General features: G+C 41.6%; 1 protein-coding gene across 5 annotated transcripts in view; it reads right to left on the reverse strand.

Moving 5' to 3' along the window:
* Positions 1-2355: 2355 nt before the first annotated feature.
* LOC101922691 (collagen alpha-1(XV) chain) overlaps positions 2356-16925 on the reverse strand; it is a 129538-nt gene continuing 114968 nt past the window's right edge. For 4 of the 5 annotated variants that reach the window (XM_055800014.1, XM_055800010.1, XM_055800013.1 and 1 more), the window contains exons 35-42: positions 15553-15697; positions 10967-11031; positions 8635-8763; positions 8416-8475; positions 6986-7045; positions 5883-6068; positions 4574-4689; positions 2356-4250 (exon numbers count right to left, since the gene is read on the reverse strand). In XM_055800014.1, coding sequence (XP_055655989.1) covers positions 4037-4250; positions 4574-4689; positions 5883-6068; positions 6986-7045; positions 8416-8475; positions 8635-8763; positions 10967-11031; positions 15553-15697 — 975 coding nt within the window. In that variant the 3' untranslated portion in view covers positions 2356-4036. The remainder of the gene's footprint in view (positions 4251-4573; positions 4690-5882; positions 6069-6985; positions 7046-8415; positions 8476-8634; positions 8764-10966; positions 11032-15552; positions 15698-16925) is intronic. The other variant, XM_055800012.1, reaches the window with a different exon arrangement.

Below are 16925 nucleotides of genomic sequence, written 5' to 3' on the forward strand. Positions count from 1 at the left end.
CATGCAGGATGACGTGTCCTGCCTCCTCACTTCCTCTCTCCTAGGCAAAGCCTAACACTGCCAGAGCCGAGCTACCCACTCTGGGTGCACCTCTAGGTTGGGTTGTGTGTACGTGGCTGTTGCTTAGGAGTAGAACAGGTTCTTTTGGGCTATGGGTACAGTGGAAGAGAATCTGGTAAATAAAAAGTTTAGATCAACTGGTGCAGTGGAAGTCAAAAGATGACTTTAAAAATCACTGCATGATACCACAAGGTATTTTGGATGTGGTCAGTCAATTCAGACAGATGTTGTATTATTGTGTTGAACTGCTTTGAAAATACTGAAGAGATAACAATTTGTAAGTACACTTACACCCTTTTGGCAGGAGTTATATTCTGGCTGCATAAAGCTGTGATGCTAACAGGTGTTTGGCTTTTTTCATTGTTGGGGGGGATCTGCTGCAGTATTAGCACTTTTGAAAAAGAATGGTCCTTGAGGAGGTAAAACATCTAATAAAAAATTGTTTTCATCTGTTACTGAGGAGTCTTAATTCCTTTTGATTACTAAAGAGCAAGTAAATTAGAACAAAATGTCTTGACTTAAAGCATGTCTTTTGAAAATGACACAGTTAATGTCTCCTATTGCTTTTTTTGGACTGAAGATAGTTGTCAAATTTAATATAAACCAGTAAAACACTGCAGTAAAAACTGATGTTTCTGCTGAAAACTGTTGTCCAATTCTAACAAAGTCCAAACTGAAGTGGTATATTCAAAGTCAATTTTTAATTCATGTGCCAATTTACCTTCATAACAAAATATCCTTTTCACTTAGAAAGAATATGTAGTGAGCATTCAGCTACATATTCCTGCATTTTGTGGCATCCCCAAAGTATCCATGATAAATAAATGAATCTCTCCAGTAACAAGGCAATATTCCTTTTTTGAAACGGTTATTAACTTTTCCTAGATCTGACTGTTTTTTCTGGTTGTTTTCCCCCCTTTTCTTTCTTTTTGTAAACTTTTTTCTTTGAGGTTAAGCACCAGCTTAGTTAAAATTAATTTTTAATTGTCTTTAATGGAAAACTGATTCTTTTGCGTGTCCAAACCCACTGTGGATTCTTCTTGATTTGAAAGAAGCTATTGTTGCGACGTCTTGCACCTACAATTTATATAAAGACAAATCTATCAGCTTTATTTCTAGAAATATTCATTGCAGTTGCTGAAATGATTCTGCTGCATTTTATTCATCAACGCGCCCTGGAGTTCTGATGGTTTATAAGATTGTCATCTCCTCTGTATTTACAGCGTATTAACTTCTTCCTTTCAGAGTGCATCAAAGCTTCAAAGTAACTGGATGTTTTCACACCAAGCCTCCCTCTGCAAGGCAGAAGAACCCTACCTGGTGGATACACTGCTGTCATTCATGCAGGCTGCTGCGCTGGCTTCTGGTGCGGTTACTCTTTTCAGCCGTGCTCTGGTGCTCATTTTGGTGATTCATTTGCTTTCTGCACAGGCCCCTTACCTAAATTAGCAAATGTTCTTCCTCAAGCGCACCTGACCTTTGTGCTGGAATTGTGCTGAAAAAAATTATTCTGCTTTGATAGGGAAAGCTAATTTATTTTTAAGTACTGGGCTGCCTTTTTCCCTGTCATACTCTTGATGAATATCACTGTTTCTCTTCAGTTTTACTAGACTTTACTAGACTCAAGAACCTCACTGGCTCTGGTAAAAATGACTAACTGTTTTTCCCAAGGGAAACCCTCATCTTTCTAACAGGTTTCTCATGCCATTCCCTGGTAACTAGCTGCCTCACCGGCCTGTGAGCGCAGCATGTGAACTCAGCACACAGCAGCCCAGACGATGCCTGGGCTTTGCTCTGTATTAAGTTGAAGGATGTGCAATAAATTCCTGTAGCCTGCAGGTTAATGTTAGAGGCGGAAAGCAACCACTGAGAGTTCTTCACCATCTCACTAATGGTGATTAACCATTTCAGTTCCCTGCTAAGCTCTAGCAGCTGTTCAGGGTGCAGAGAGGGGTTAGCCCCATGAAAGGACTGTCACAAACAGAATTCCAGGTGCACTTTTGCTGGGCATGACTTAACGGCTAGGTCAGTATCTCCTAAAGACTGCATGTTATTTTTCAGTCTTCTCTCCTGCCCCTTCACACAGCTCTTCTGTGTGTTCTCATCTCTTTGCCCCCACCTTGTCACCGCAATTCTAGCCAGAGAAATGGCCAGCTCCCCGGGCACTGGCTCTGGAGAGGAGGGATGAGAATGGGTGGCGGTGGCTGGGTGATGAGGCTGCGAGCACAAACCCCGCTGGCCATGACTTGGCCCAGCTGAGGGTCTGCCAGCAATTAAAGGATTAAAGGTAGATGGTTCCTGCTGGAAGCATGTAAAAGCACTTTATTTTCCCCCACGAACCTTCTGTGACTCAGAGTGAAATGCTGCCGTACAGATGCAACTCTTCCAGCTGTGTGAACTAGAGGAATTCAGCATTTCACAAGAGTGCTCAGTATTTTAGGGAAATAGACTATACGTGAGTGCGGTAAATTGTTATGCATGTATTTTAATGTAATATAAACTGCTTTTGCCTCATTACCATGCTGTAATAATGGAGTCGTGACTTTCCCAAGAAAATAACAAGGTATGATTCAGCTGACCCTGGGAAATAGGCTTTTATAGTAAATTGGGAAAATAATGCTGGATTTCACAATACTATGTTACATAGTTATATCAGTGCAGTACAGTGTGATTTGTTCTTGGCTTTTGAAAGTAGATGTCTAGTAATATGATACTCTCCTTGTCAGCAAATGAACACGTTTCCACACAGACTCCAGATTAAATCCTTAAAAATGATAACATGGAGTTTGACGTCCATAGTTACTGCCTGATAAAATACAAGTAAATATGTTGTTTAAAGTATGCAGTAGACAAACATACAGGCAAAAGACTTCAGATATTATGGTGATACTGTTTGAGAAGAATATTAGCATTTACTGATCATTCCTATTATTGCTGCAGTTATTTTATAAAACAATTCTTTAATTACATGAATGCCAGAAGGGTAAACTCACAAAAAGGAAAAACACTTTACACATAACTTAGTGGGATAACAATGTTTAGAACCTATTTTAAAGAAACTATGACAGACATCTTTAATTCACCAGTCTGCCACAACAGGAAATGACTTCCTCTAATACGCAATGAAATAAATAAAGGTCAGATGGTTCATTTGTCTAAATTTACTTTGCACAGTCCTACCAGTAAAACAGGATGTTTTCTATTAACATTGCTCCAGGTTTCCTGGTAACAATAGCACCAAAATAAGGACCAGATTTTGTCTAGGTGAAATTCACTCCTTCTGCCTAAAGCCCTATGCCTAGAATCTGCAAAGAGAAAAGCTGAAGTAAGATGTGGAAGCTGCTTAATTTGCATGTAAGCACCAGGCTGTGATCCATACAAGCTTACAGGAGTTAGGTACTCAGCTTCTGCTCAAACTCAAGGGAGGCAAGCACCTTTGCTCTTAAAGCTTTTTTGAAAATTCCAGCCCTCTAAGACGCAACAGCCTCCCATTGTCTGCTCAGGGACAGCAGGTGTATATATATGTGTATATGAATAGTGCTTTGAGTATTCAAAATCTCTGCATGTCAAAAGAGGAGCATAGAGCCTGCAGCTTCTCGGCTGTGAGGCAGCAGCAGCCTTGCTGAGCCATGCTGCTTATGAGACAGGCTGCGGGCACTTCCCTGTACACCCCACCCGACTTGTGCCCTTCAGTGATCTTCATCTCAGCCAGAAAGACGAGGGGCTGTGAGTTAATTGCTGGCAAACTGAACCGTCTGGGGTTCAAGTGGGAGGAGGGGCTTTAAGCCAGCTGTGTGTGCACTGGATGTTCCACCTAACTGTGATGCAGTTTGTGTTGAGGTACGTTTTCTCTGGCTATTTTTTCCTGAAATGTGCAATTACAAAAATTAAAATATTTACATCATTACAAATGAAATTTCAGTGTCCACTTTTTCCGTCATAAAATGGAATATTCCTATGTGCAAGAGGTGAATTATCATCCTTGGAGATCAGATACAAAACTGTTTTCAATACAGAGAACAATAAACTGATTACTACAGCTATATATTTTTTGATCAAGAAGTTTCCCTGTCTTCAGCGGCGATGCTTGTCCCGTAGCTCCCACATCAGCTGTGTGCCAGGCTTCACAGTAGTTGCTAACCAGTCGGATCCCGTTTGCAGTTGAACCATGCCATATTACTTTTTGAGGCCTGAAAGGTAATGTTTAGAAGTTATTTCCTGAGTCTCTTTTTGCTTCATTCAACTGCACACCTGTATATGTGGTGACCTGTATTTCTGCTTTCCTTCTGGTTGAAGCAAATGGTTGGTAGGGAAAGATGAAGACAGAAAGGAGAGGAAGAAAAGGAGAACTCCATCTGATAACCCATTCATAGGCTATCAGAAATGGAAAACAAAAATAGCATAAGGAAAGAGAGACATTTTTATTACATTTCTACTAGCCCAAGATGTTGCTACTTGTACTGCCTGGTAAAAAGAGGAGTCACATGCAACTCAAACAGCAATGTTAACTCACCAAGATGGATCAGTCATGATGTTCCTCCCATCAAAGGAGTATATTGGAACGTGAATGTTGAATTGTCCACCATTTCCATTAAATATAGATTCCCAGTTACTGAAAAGTGTTTCTCCCTGTTAAAATTTCAAAGGCACTTTTACAAACAAAACAAATTCCAAATCCACATCATACCTAACTGTTGTAGATTTATCTATACAGTTAAAATCTTATTTGCATTTCAGAAAGCTTATGATTCAGCTTTCACATTAGTTTCTGCATGATGCTCCTGAACAGACTTGTCTCATCCATCACCTCTATGCTAACAGCTCTCTGATCCACACCTCTGCCTCACAGTTGCTTCTCCGTTCTGTTGTCACTCCAGATACTCAGCTTGATTGTCTCCATTTCCACTGTCCTTTTCCTCCCAGCTGTCTAAGGGGCTGTTTGAAAAATTGCTTATAACTACTGTAGCTACAGAGAAAATATAATTTGTATTGGAACATCTGGTGAGGTCACAATTCTGTGAGAAGTGTTGCAAATGTTTAAGGCAGAAGCTTTGCATCAGGCTGCCTCTCAAACGCCTTTAGCGTTTTTCCCGTCAAAGTCGAAACAATGAAACAGATCTTTACAAATTTGTCTCCAAGGCTCTGTACGTGCGTGCACTTCAGAGCAGCATCCGTCCCGCACATTCCAAGCATCGCACGTTATTCCTTTAGGTTTCTTTGGCTGTTTTTTTCTGGGAGCCAGCCAATGCTACAGAGACATGGTTTGTTTTCCTCAGTTTTAAAGTGTGTCTGTTTATGTCAGACCACAACATGACTCATGCTCTACACTCTCAGTTTCACTGGGGTAAATCCAGCATCACTCCTAAGCACGGAATTTGCCTTTATCTTTAGAAATCAGAAACCCAGGCATTTTAGCCTACTGTAGTCTGTGATCATACTGGAAGGTAGAACATAACAGTGATCTTAGAAATGAGGATGTGTTTTCCCTGCTGATACAAAAAACAATCCAGAAAGCCAGACATACTGTTGCTTTGTCAGCAGTCTGCTCCAAGTAGGCTATTCTTGTAGCTTTACTTCTACCATTAGCCTTAGGATACTGAAAAAAGCAGCCCTTGAAAATGCAAAAGAAACGTGAGACAGTCTGTATTTTCTACTTTACCACTATTTTTTTTGTTTCTTGAACCTGTCTGCAAAATATGAAGCAAAGCTGCTTCTTTATAAAATGCAGTTTGGGTTGAAACTTTCTGCTTTTGCCATTTTCCAACATTCTGGGGCACCTACAGCCTATCCTAATAGAACAAGCACTAAGTACTCATTTTTACCTTAAGATTGACTATCGGTAAGTGGTATCTGTCTGTTTTCCTGACAACTGTGGCCAGGTCTTGCAAATGTGATGAGAGGAAGGCTCTGTAGGTAGATGTCAGACCTGCTAGTTGGGCCTGTTGAAAGCACTGAAAATCTGCTCGCACGTCACCAGAAAATGGCAAGTTTAAAGCCACCAGATGCAGCTGGAGAAAAAATGAAGAAAAGTTTTAAGTTTATAACACTAGGAAGATATATATCAGAAACAAAGTAGACCCCCTCCTGCTGCCAGCACAAGAACTAGTATCTTCCATACAGGGTATGAAAGTTATTTGTTGCCATAACATTGCATTTCTTAATGCTGAGACCCATAGCAGAAACACCTGTTGATCTTTGAACATTGAGGAAACCATGAAGACTATATACTCCTAAAAAATAAAATTCTTTTAAAAGCAGCTAGTAATTTTAAACAGAAGTCTTGGAGTTATCACACTAACAAAATCCCAAATTCTACAAGCATGGAAATAGGTAGTAACAAGTGACCACATACTTTTTAAAATTTCACTGTTACCAAATGCAGGAAGTAGTATGCTTAATTCTAACAGTACAGATGCAAGAACTAAACTACATTTTTGTTCTTTGGGTTTTATTTTATTTTATTATTATATATATAACTCAGTTACCTTGCTTTCTTTGTCTAAATATTTTGGAGAGTATCTTAAATGAAGGCTTATGTTCTAAACTAAAACAAGCAGCACCATGAAGATAGAAAATATTGTAATGAATTCTTTAATGATTTAATTGTAACACTACTGTTACTTAAAAATTTGTGTGTTGCAGGCACAATCACTAAGCAAAGAAGTATTCCTAACTCAGATTTTTTTTTTTTATTTTCTTTTTTCTTTGAGATGAGAAAAGGGCTAGGATGATGAAAACTGATGTGGAAGAAACAATCTAAATTTCTCTCTGAGGTGTCTAAACCAGGTAAAGAAGTGTATTTGTAAGTTTCTAAAGAAAAAAATCTGTGAATTTGAAGAGGAAATATCACAAATCCCCCCTCAATATGCAAACTGTCACGTTTCAAACCACAGCTATGCAGTCACAGTACGGATCTCATACTTACTGCTGGTTTTCCATTGTTCATATTTGATGTTGGACTCAGTGCTGGAAGAGACTGAAACCCCTGTTATTTTAACACATGCAAACAGATATATTAAACATGTTACTCAGATCAGAATTTTAGACACTCAAAAAATTTCTACCTAAAGCAAACACTGAACTCTGGAGAATCTGAAACTGTCCTGCCTCTGAAAAATAAACCCAAACCATGTATCCAGAATACTTGATCTGCATATCACCAGTTTGGTGTGTCACATAAATATGTGCCTGAAAGCTGTCCTGGCCAGAGTTGCTTTGCTTGACCTGCGTGTACCCCTTCCACAGTGCCCTGCCAGAGCTGGCGCTGGATCGCACCTGCAGTCCTGCATGGGAGCAGCCTGCTCCTGGCAGGAGCAGAACACCAGGTCAGGAAAAGTAAAACCGAAAGGGTAAGGAGGATGTGAAACCAGAAAATGTAGGGGGCGGGAATATTTCTCAAGGCCTCGGTAATTCCCTCTCCTAAACAACTGGCATATGGAGACCAGGAGGCTGATGATCTTCAGAGCTGTTTCAGGGACAGCAAAGGTTTTTTTCTCTAGTTATGGTAAGTATGAGTAACAAGCTGCTGACTGTACCAGATGGGAAACTCATGTGGTGTCAGCTGGAGGCTGTGGACAACTTCTTGTAACATGAGGTCTAGACATTTTCCCAGTATGCTAAGTGCACTTCCCTCTGACCTAGTCTAAATTTTTTTTCGTTATTTCTAGCCATCTTCCTTCTCACTGCTCCTTCCTAGCACTCTCCTGCCCTTCCATTATCTTAGCAGTCAGATCAGTTAACCAGTCATCAATGATACAGTTCTCTATCCCCTTCGCCACTTCTTAGTTTTCATCGTCCTGTGATTTTTTTGGGACAAACAGCATGTTCACATGCAGGTTGGTACAATAACTTGCAGAATGGGGTCAGATACAAACTAACTATTGTGAATTTATAGACTGTCAGCACACTGAGTATAAGTTACAGGCAGGTGATGATGATGTACCCTGAATACAGGACTATAATCTTTTACAGATAACATGCTTTTCAGAAACACTTTTCTGAGTTTCCTTGAAAAGGGACCAGGGCTTGATATGACTGACCTTGGTATTACAAAACAAAATGCTTTTTTTTTTTTGTAACCCTTTATAAAAAATGTTTTTTTTTTGTAGGCAGCCTGCTTTGTTCTGTTTTTTGTAGATGCTGCTTGGTCTCTGTAGTGCTTGGAGCCTCTCAGGGTAATGGAAACAGATGACTGGCCAGTGTGAACCAATTTGCAAGCTTATGTAGTTGTAGGATGCTTATTTTGAACTGACAAGTCTCAGTGGAAAATTGTTGTACCTGCATCTTCTGTCAAGTGTATTGCCTGTCTTTGCATATTTAGACTCAGTTTTTCACAGTCCAATATTTTGTACTTACATAGCTTGATATGGCTGGAGGAGGAAGGCTGTCAGCAGGGATAGGAATTAATTCACCAAGCTGAAAGAACCCAAAAGGACAAGCTAACAAAACTGTATCACCAGGAGTTTCTGAACAAAATAAAGGAATCTTTCACCCATGCTTTCCCACCCACATAAAAAAAAATCTGCAACAACTGTATTTTGAATTGGAAATTATTAGGATGTAGTGCAATAGTACCTGCAATTTTCTCCATCCATTTCGAACACGGATAAAAACCTCACTGGTTTCACTCAAATAGATTAGCGTACCTTCTGCTACCAAATGAACTTTTTCCAACATACCCTCAATGTTTCGGAATGTTGTAACCTGTCAAGTAGGAAAATGAAACACACTTCATCAGACACACAAAACATTTTGCAAGTTAAATTGTTAAACTGTCATTTGAACACATAAATATCAAGGCTTCTTCTGCAAGAAATGCTGATTAAGTCAGTTTTACATCATTTCATGCAAAAAGCTTCAGTAACATAAATATCTTGCTACTTTGGCATACTGGCATGATCATTCTGTGTATTGTAGTAGAATGACACCAACAGTTGATTTTGTACAGAGTGAAGATCATCACACCTCTACAGTTTAGTGTACTAGATCAAAATAGCAGAATTCAGAAGAGATTTGATAAGGCCTATAAATATCATACAATTCTAGATAAATTTGATTCTATTATATTTTTCTTAGTATCGTTGTGATGTCTTTTCTTTAAGGATGTTTTCTTCCATACTTTTCTTTATGTTTCCAGATGCCTCTAGTTTACACAGCAAGTATTTTTCAATTTCTCTTTTATAGATCATCAGGAGGCTTAAACTGATGTCTGTCAGATACAGACATTGCCCCTATTACCTCTGTCACCTGAAGACAAGAACACGGTCCTCTCTAAGAGGAGCTCTACACTCTGCTTGACAACTGCATTTAGTGTAAAATCAGGGGCAAGTTTCTTGCAAATGTCATGTCTTGACACTGAAGTGTCATTTCTTTCTTATTTCTTCAGTGTCAGAAGGCACATTCATGCTTTATGAATCACACAGACCCTGCTATATGTTTGCATACTGGTTTTTAATGTTGGTTTTGACCTATCCGAGACAGTGGCTCCCAGCCCGTAATAGTCTTCTACCTTGGGGCACCAGTCTTTGAACAACTGTTCCTCTCCCAATCTGTAGTCATTGTCAGGTCCTGCATCTCCATGAGAAGAGGTAGTTAGCAGAGGTGTCCCAGCACTATCAAAACTGGCCAGCTGCAACAAGGCTTTCACCATCACATCCCAGGTTAACTTCAATAAGTATTTGCCACGCCTTGCCCAGGACAGCCACCAATCTGTCACAAAGTTTCAAAAGTTCATCTACTGTCTGTGCTGTTTCTTCATCCTCTTCAGGCCAGTCCACTCTACTTCCTGCCTCTGCATTCTTCCTTCTCCTCTTCCAGGCAGCCTCTCCTCATCCAAGCCCCCTTTTTCTCCCAGGGTCTCTCCTACCTCCAGGGTGCTCTCTCTCCTCCCTCTGCTTCTTCCAGGTCTCTCTTCACCCAGTGCTCCTCTTCCATCCCCCTTAGAGCTATTTAACTACTCAGCAGGAACCAGCCACAGCTGCACCTTATCCATGTCAGCCAACCCACCGCCCCAAACAAGCCCACAGCTGTATATTATCAATGTTAATTAACCTTCCTTCATTCCTCTATAATTTCTCTACATAGAGGTATGACACTATAGTGGGAAGGCACTAAGAAATTTACACTCAGGTTCTTGTTAGTCTATTTGATGTGATGTAAATGATCTGAAAGTCTGCTTGTTTATTGGTGCATTCTCAAATGATTGCCCCAGATATCCAGCCAATTTCTTTTCTATCGTAATGTGAGAACATGGAAAAGGAAAAAAATTGTCACAACCCCCCTGTGCTAGCTCGAATCTCCTTTTTTTTCAGAAACTACAAATATTTAATTTAGAAATTAACAAGACAGAAGTCTTAGCTTGCTTTTTTACCACATAGATATCTGGGATACAATTCTGATTTGACTCACACAGTAAGAAAAGGAAACGAATTTATATGTGTTCTCTGGCACAACAATTTTTAGACTTGCTAGGGAAATGTAGTTTTCTTCTTAGAATCAAATGACCTATATTACTGAGCTTTAATACAGTAATGTAATGTGTTTTTTTCACTGAAGCTGGGCATTCAGTAGTTATTCTGGTATCTCAGCATGTTAAGTTGGCACACTCTTTCAGAGAGATTGCTTTCAACATGGAATATGCACCTTTTCATTACTTTAGCATGCCATCAATCTGCATTTGTTTGAATAGGCTGTTGCTAACAAAGCAACGGACAGGCTTCTCCTGTTGTCACTTTTACCAGCTATATGGATTCCCTGCCGAAAAATCATGAGGTTCAGAAAACTAGAAAACATTCTAATAAACAAAAACATAAGATGGAGCTTTCCTCCCTTCCTCAGTGCTACCAATGACCACGGAAAGATTTGAAGCAAGGTTTTAATGGCAAACTTTCTTGTTTTGCTGTCTTACCAGATTCCTGCTTGCAGGTGACCCTGGCTCTCCAGGAGGACCTGGTGGCCCAGGCATTGCAGCTGCTAAAATAAAACAAGCATACAATACATGTTGAAGGTCATCTTTTTTGACATAGAAGGTGAGTGACACAAAGAAAGGACTTAGCAGTGGTATCTAGGAGTAGTGGGAGCTATAAATAGCCATAGGCCTTACATAGTCAAGTTCTGAATAGCTGTGTTCAAACCAACTACAGAAAATGTGTTCTAAGGATTTTTTTAAAAAGCAATGGTGAAACAGCCTTTTCTCTGCTGTTTGGGAGCTTAAGGTCAACAGATTGCAATCTGTTGCAGATGCTCTGCAAATGAAGAACCAGATCCACTTAAACTGACCAGAATGCTCTTCTGCTAGCTGCTAATGGTGTGCATGTGGAAAAGGAAGAACTTTTAGCTCCTGCTCATATAGGGTTTGAGGGAGTCATTACAACTTCTACTCTAAAAGTAAACAAAAATAAACTTTTCCTTAAATAAAAAAATCACAAGTGTAAGATCAGCTGATATTTCAAAGTAACAAAGAATTCTCCAGTGGTATGAACTTGAACTTCTAAGACTGAAGTCCACAACATCTAGTGCCTAGTACCTGTCTCTACTCCAAAGCTGAACTTCTTCACCTTGAGTTAAGCTCCTGTTTTCTGCAGTAAAAGCTCCTTTATTTTAGTGAAGGAAAGAAGGAAAGATATGGAAGACTGAAAGCAAGCATCTCTTGCAAATGCATAGCATGATAATGGAACTTTGAAGCCATTTAGAAGAAAGAGCTTCTACATGTGGACCTTGCTGAGCGTCTTGGTGTGTCCCAGCAAGGCTCTGTAGCTGAGATCTGGGCAAATCTTGCATTAACTGTAAGTGAAAATTCCTTCTTTAGGGGAGAAGAAAGTTGTAAAGTAGGGGCAACAAAACATGTTCAGCGGTATCCAGGAGGGTACACTGGTATACTGCTGGGAGGGAATGTAAAACTCAGTCAGAACTCTGACTGAGAACTGAAAGGCATGATGAGAGCTAGGATGACATGGAAGAAAGAGATCTAACAGCTGATGGATAGCTGTCGAACTACCTGACCATGGGGAAGTCTAGCATGTCCTAGCATGCTGGTGAATCTGGAGTACGAAGCATGCACAGGGAACTGCAAGGTTCAGCTCCTAACCGCTCCCCAGTTCCTACCTTGCTGGGCACTTCAAAATGGCATTCAGCTGCTCTTAGCTATTCCACACAGTGCTATAATCCCAAACAGGGACAGAATTGCTCTTCAAAACTGAAGGAGAAATGGAGGAATGGAGGAATAGCATCTGAAACCACCCTCTGCAGAAATTTTGGTGAGCACATCTGCTAGCCCTCCCCACAATAACCAAAATCCACTCCTCCACAGTTTGCTGGATATAGCAACTAGACAGACTGGAGGAGAGTAACAGAAGATAAGCTAAAGGAACATACCTTCTGCCTTTAGAATTTTCAGAGGAAGCAGGATCACAGTGATCTTCAGTGAAAGCAGAGCAATAGATTCCCCTCCACCCCCACAAATACATTCAGTGAAGAAAAAGTATTGACTACCTTCTCTTTTATTGTATCTTTCTACTCTGAAGTATTTGATAGTAAGACACTTTTTTAAAATATAGTTTGAACCATTGAAGACTCAGTAAAGGCTACCCCTGAGAGCACTGCTGCATTCTACAGCTTGCTTTTTACTGATCTGTAAGTCTTGAATTAGGAAGGTCCAGTTATATACCAAGAAAGCAAGTTCTAATGTTCAAAAATATTTGGTTTCGTGAAACCTGGAGGATCCTTGAAATCACATTTTACAAATCCAAGAATCTATGCTCTGAAGCATTTGCAAGGATCCTGCAGAGCAGTTCCTTCATGCCAATGGTGGGTGAAAGGGGTTCAGTTTTCAGGAGTGCTCAGTTATTTATCTGCAGATAAGCTATTCCTCTTTCTCCATATTACAGTAAGTAAGAACTTTAACAGGTAACTGTGCCTTCAAGATAGGAAATAAATAAACATCTGTGTTCATAACATTTAATAAAATGGACATCCGTCAGCGTGCTGCCTAAAGGAGCTTTATACAAATCAAAGAGGAAAATGTGTGAGAGGATGATGAAGAGTAATGGCAGAGAGGATAAGCAGAAGTATAGGGATGGAGTACTAATAATAATTTGTTTTGTCTGACTGGATCTCTTAGCAAATATTCAGAAGTGCTTAATATAAATTATACAGGAAAAGGCCTGAAGGCCTTTATGGACTTTATGTATGCTGCGGATCTGTCCATATTATGATGATCAGGAGCTAATTCAGGTACACGTCTATGTCCCAACATTGAACATACTAAGGATTTCTCCTTTCTGAAATATTCTTCAGAGGATGAACTCTTCTGATAGATACTCAATTAATTATATTTACTGGATGACAGATTGGAAGCCTCATCTTGTCCCTGGGCAGCCATATAAACCAGTCTGACCAAGTTCAAGAAACACCTGGAAATAACAAATTGGAGGCTGCTCCCCAAACTAGCATACTGGAGGCACAGGTCTTGTGGGAAAACAGACTGATCGTTGTCCTCGGAAATGGAAATCTGTAATAGCTAGACCTGCCCAAATTTTAAGCAGTACAGATTTGCATGATAGCCTCTCTATTCGGCTAACAACTCCCTTTCTGTTAGTACGTCATCTTCAGCTGCAACTAAGGAATGCTTTCCCTGGCTGGATTCCCATGCTGGTCACAGTTCCCAGAAGGAGGAGTCCCAGTCACTCACTCAGGCAGGCCTGCTGAGTAGAGGGGCCCAGGACCCCATCCACCAGAGCCTAGTCTAAGGGGTGGACATTAACAGTATGACGCTTGTCACTAGAGGTCCTGTAACCCAAGAGGAGTCAAAAGCATGACTGTCTTTAACTGTGACACTTGTTTTATAGCCACCTATTCCTTTTGATGCAAGTTTGAGATCATACACCTGAAGCTCCAGTGCTACCTGGTTTGCAGGGTTCCTCCCCTCATGTGACTATCTGTGGCGCATTCTACTCCTTTTCTAATCCAGTAAGTTGAAAATATTTAGAGGTACAGTAACCAGCCCTCCCAAAGTTTTGTTTCTATCTGTCATTTGCATAACAACTAGTTTTTAGAAGCAGTTCTCTAGCAGTTTCATTCTAGACCTAAAATCTACTGTGGGTACTGCCTTTATATCATAGAATCACAGAACCATTCAGATTGGAAAAGACCTTTAAGATCATCAAGTCCAACTGTTAACGCAGCAATTCCAGGTCCATCACTAAACCATGTCTCTAAGCACCACATCTACACGTTTTTTAAACACCCCCAGGGATGGTGACACCACCACCTCCCTGGGCAGCCTGTTCTAACGCTTGACAACCCTTTTGGTGAAGAAATTTTCCGCAATATCCAATCTAAACCTCCCCTGGCATAACTTGAGGCCATTTCCTCTTACCCTATCACTTCTTACTTGGGAAAAAGAGACCAACCCCCACCTCACTAAAACCTCCTTTCAGGCAGTTGTGACGAGCGATCGGGTCCCCCCCCCCCGAGCCCCCTCCTCTCCAGGCTGCCTCCCCCCTCAGCCTGTGCCCCAGCCCCTTCCCCAGCCCCTGCCCGGCTCTGGACACGCTCCAGCCCCTCAGCGTCCCTCTGGCAGCGAGGGGCCCAGAGCTGAGCCCAGGGCTCCAGGGGCGGCCCCGACAGGGCCCGGCGCGGGGGGACGGGCACTGCCCCGGCCCTGCTGGCCACGCCGTTTCGGGCACCAGCCAGGGCGCCGCTGGCCTCCTTGGCCACCTGGGCACGCTGGGGGCTCATGTTAAGTGGCTTTGATCAGCCTCCCAGGACCTTTCCCAGTGGGCCCTTCCCAGCCTCCTGCCCCCAGCCCACAGCTGCCGGGGGCTGGTGTGACTCCCGGGCAGGACCCGGCATTGAGCCTTGTTGAACCCCATACAATTGGGCTTTGTCCCACTCATCCAGCCTCTCCAGAGCCCTCTGCAGAGCCTTCCTGACCTGCAGCAGATCAGCACTCCCCCCAGCTTGGTGTCATCTGCAGCTTGCTGAGGGTGTCTCGATGCCCTCATCCCAATTATCAATAAGGGTATTAAATAGGACTGGTCCCAATGCTGAGCCCTGGGGAACACCACTTGTGACTGGCTACCAGTTGGATGTAGTTCCATTCACCACAAGAAGAGCATCTTGGCCCACAATTTAGGCAACTGCTCAATTTGATAGCTTTACAAAGCTCTTAAGGCAACCTGTTGCACAGACTTCCTCCCAGCCACAGCTGCAGTAAGATTCTTCACGCAATAGTGCACCCATGGCACTAGACAGTGAAAACATTTTTGCAGAGAAATTGTCCCTTTTGTGCTCCCAGTTCCAACTCACCACCTAGGAGAAATTGGTAGAGGGCAGGAGGGGAGAGGGGAGCAACGTGCCTGAGGTGTGCAGGGTGGGTGGGCAGATGGAAGAACAGGTGGAAGCGGCAGGAGGGCAGTGGCAGTGTGTGTGTGGGTATAAGCACATGCTGGAACACTTGCATATTCAGCAAAAAGCAAAATCACATCCTCTCACCTGAGCCATATATTGCAGGGGGGCCTGGTGGGCCTGGTGGGCCAGGTGGGCCAGGAGGTCCAATTTTTCCATAACCTGGTAAGCCAGGTAGGCCAGGTAACCCCGGTGGTCCTCTGGGTCCAACAACTGAATCCCCTTTTGGTCCCTATCAGTGATTAAAAGTACTTCTTTGAATGTATCAGTTTCACTGCTGCAGAGTCTTCACCTCTGGTGGCAACATTTTCTGAAGGTCTGCTACTGCACCAGAGGGGCATGCATATTAATGGAAAATTAAAAACTTGACCATGTACTAAACTAAATTCAAGAATTTAAATTTCAGAAAGCTTTTTGAAAGTTCTTGCACCTATTCCTGAGTAGCTGATACTTGCAAAACTCTCAACAGTACTCTCAAAGTCCTGGATCCCAACTTTGCTTGTGCTAAAACTACTTGCTTTGATGTGCTTATAAGAATTTGTCAGAAGGTGGAAAGCTGTAACATAAAGTGTGTCCATGCAGGGTGTATGTCTCATGACAAATGTTGGTTTTCCCTCCTGTGATCAAATGTCAGCTCCTATCCCTTAAGCTCTCCAGATGCCAGTCTTCCGGATCAAAAAGGCTCCAACTCTCCACATTTCCAGTTTAGCAGTGTGTCCTGAGCCTGAATGAGGAACCCTTTGCTCAAGATGGCCTGCATACATGGAACAGTTTTTGAACCCCAGACTAGGATAGTTCAGCTGCACCATCCAACTCCTTGCCAGTGTAACAGTTTCTAAATGGGGAGATTCTAAATTCTCAGCAACGTGGAATAGTGCCAGGGAGATTTTTGAAGGTGGGTTTGCTAATCTGACACTTTTCCCTCAGCTGTGACCCACCCATTCATGTTTCTCAGCACAGAATATGACAACAGAGTAATGCAATGCACACATTTGTTGCCAGATCCCAGGGATAAACTAGTTTCCAAAAAATTAGTGCATTTCATTCCAAAGCAGCTGTGGTGGCAATTACTAGAAGGTAAAACAACTAGGTAAAGATTAGACAGTGGCTGAATTTTATATGAATGTTCCAGACAGGTACACACTGGACTTTTCATTCATGTTTTTGGATTACTGAAATATAAAATAAGATTAATTATTTAGATGGCAAATAATTTTCAAATCAGCCTCTAACTTTATATAGCCTATTTTGGCATTTATGGGCATGTAAGTAGTAGTGTCACAAGTTATGTGTACTGCCTTCATTTCCAATGATGTAATAGCACAAATCTACATACTGATGTAGCTGTATTAAGACAGCTGAGCATAACATTACATCAATTTTTCATAGTAAATCAATTTTGTGCACAACAGTGAAGTGTCTGTGTTTATGCCTAACACAACTGTTTCATATTCACCTAA

The sequence above is a fragment of the Falco peregrinus genome, chromosome 3 (genome assembly GCF_023634155.1).
Source record: "Falco peregrinus isolate bFalPer1 chromosome 3, bFalPer1.pri, whole genome shotgun sequence".
NCBI lineage: Eukaryota > Metazoa > Chordata > Aves > Falconiformes > Falconidae > Falco > Falco peregrinus.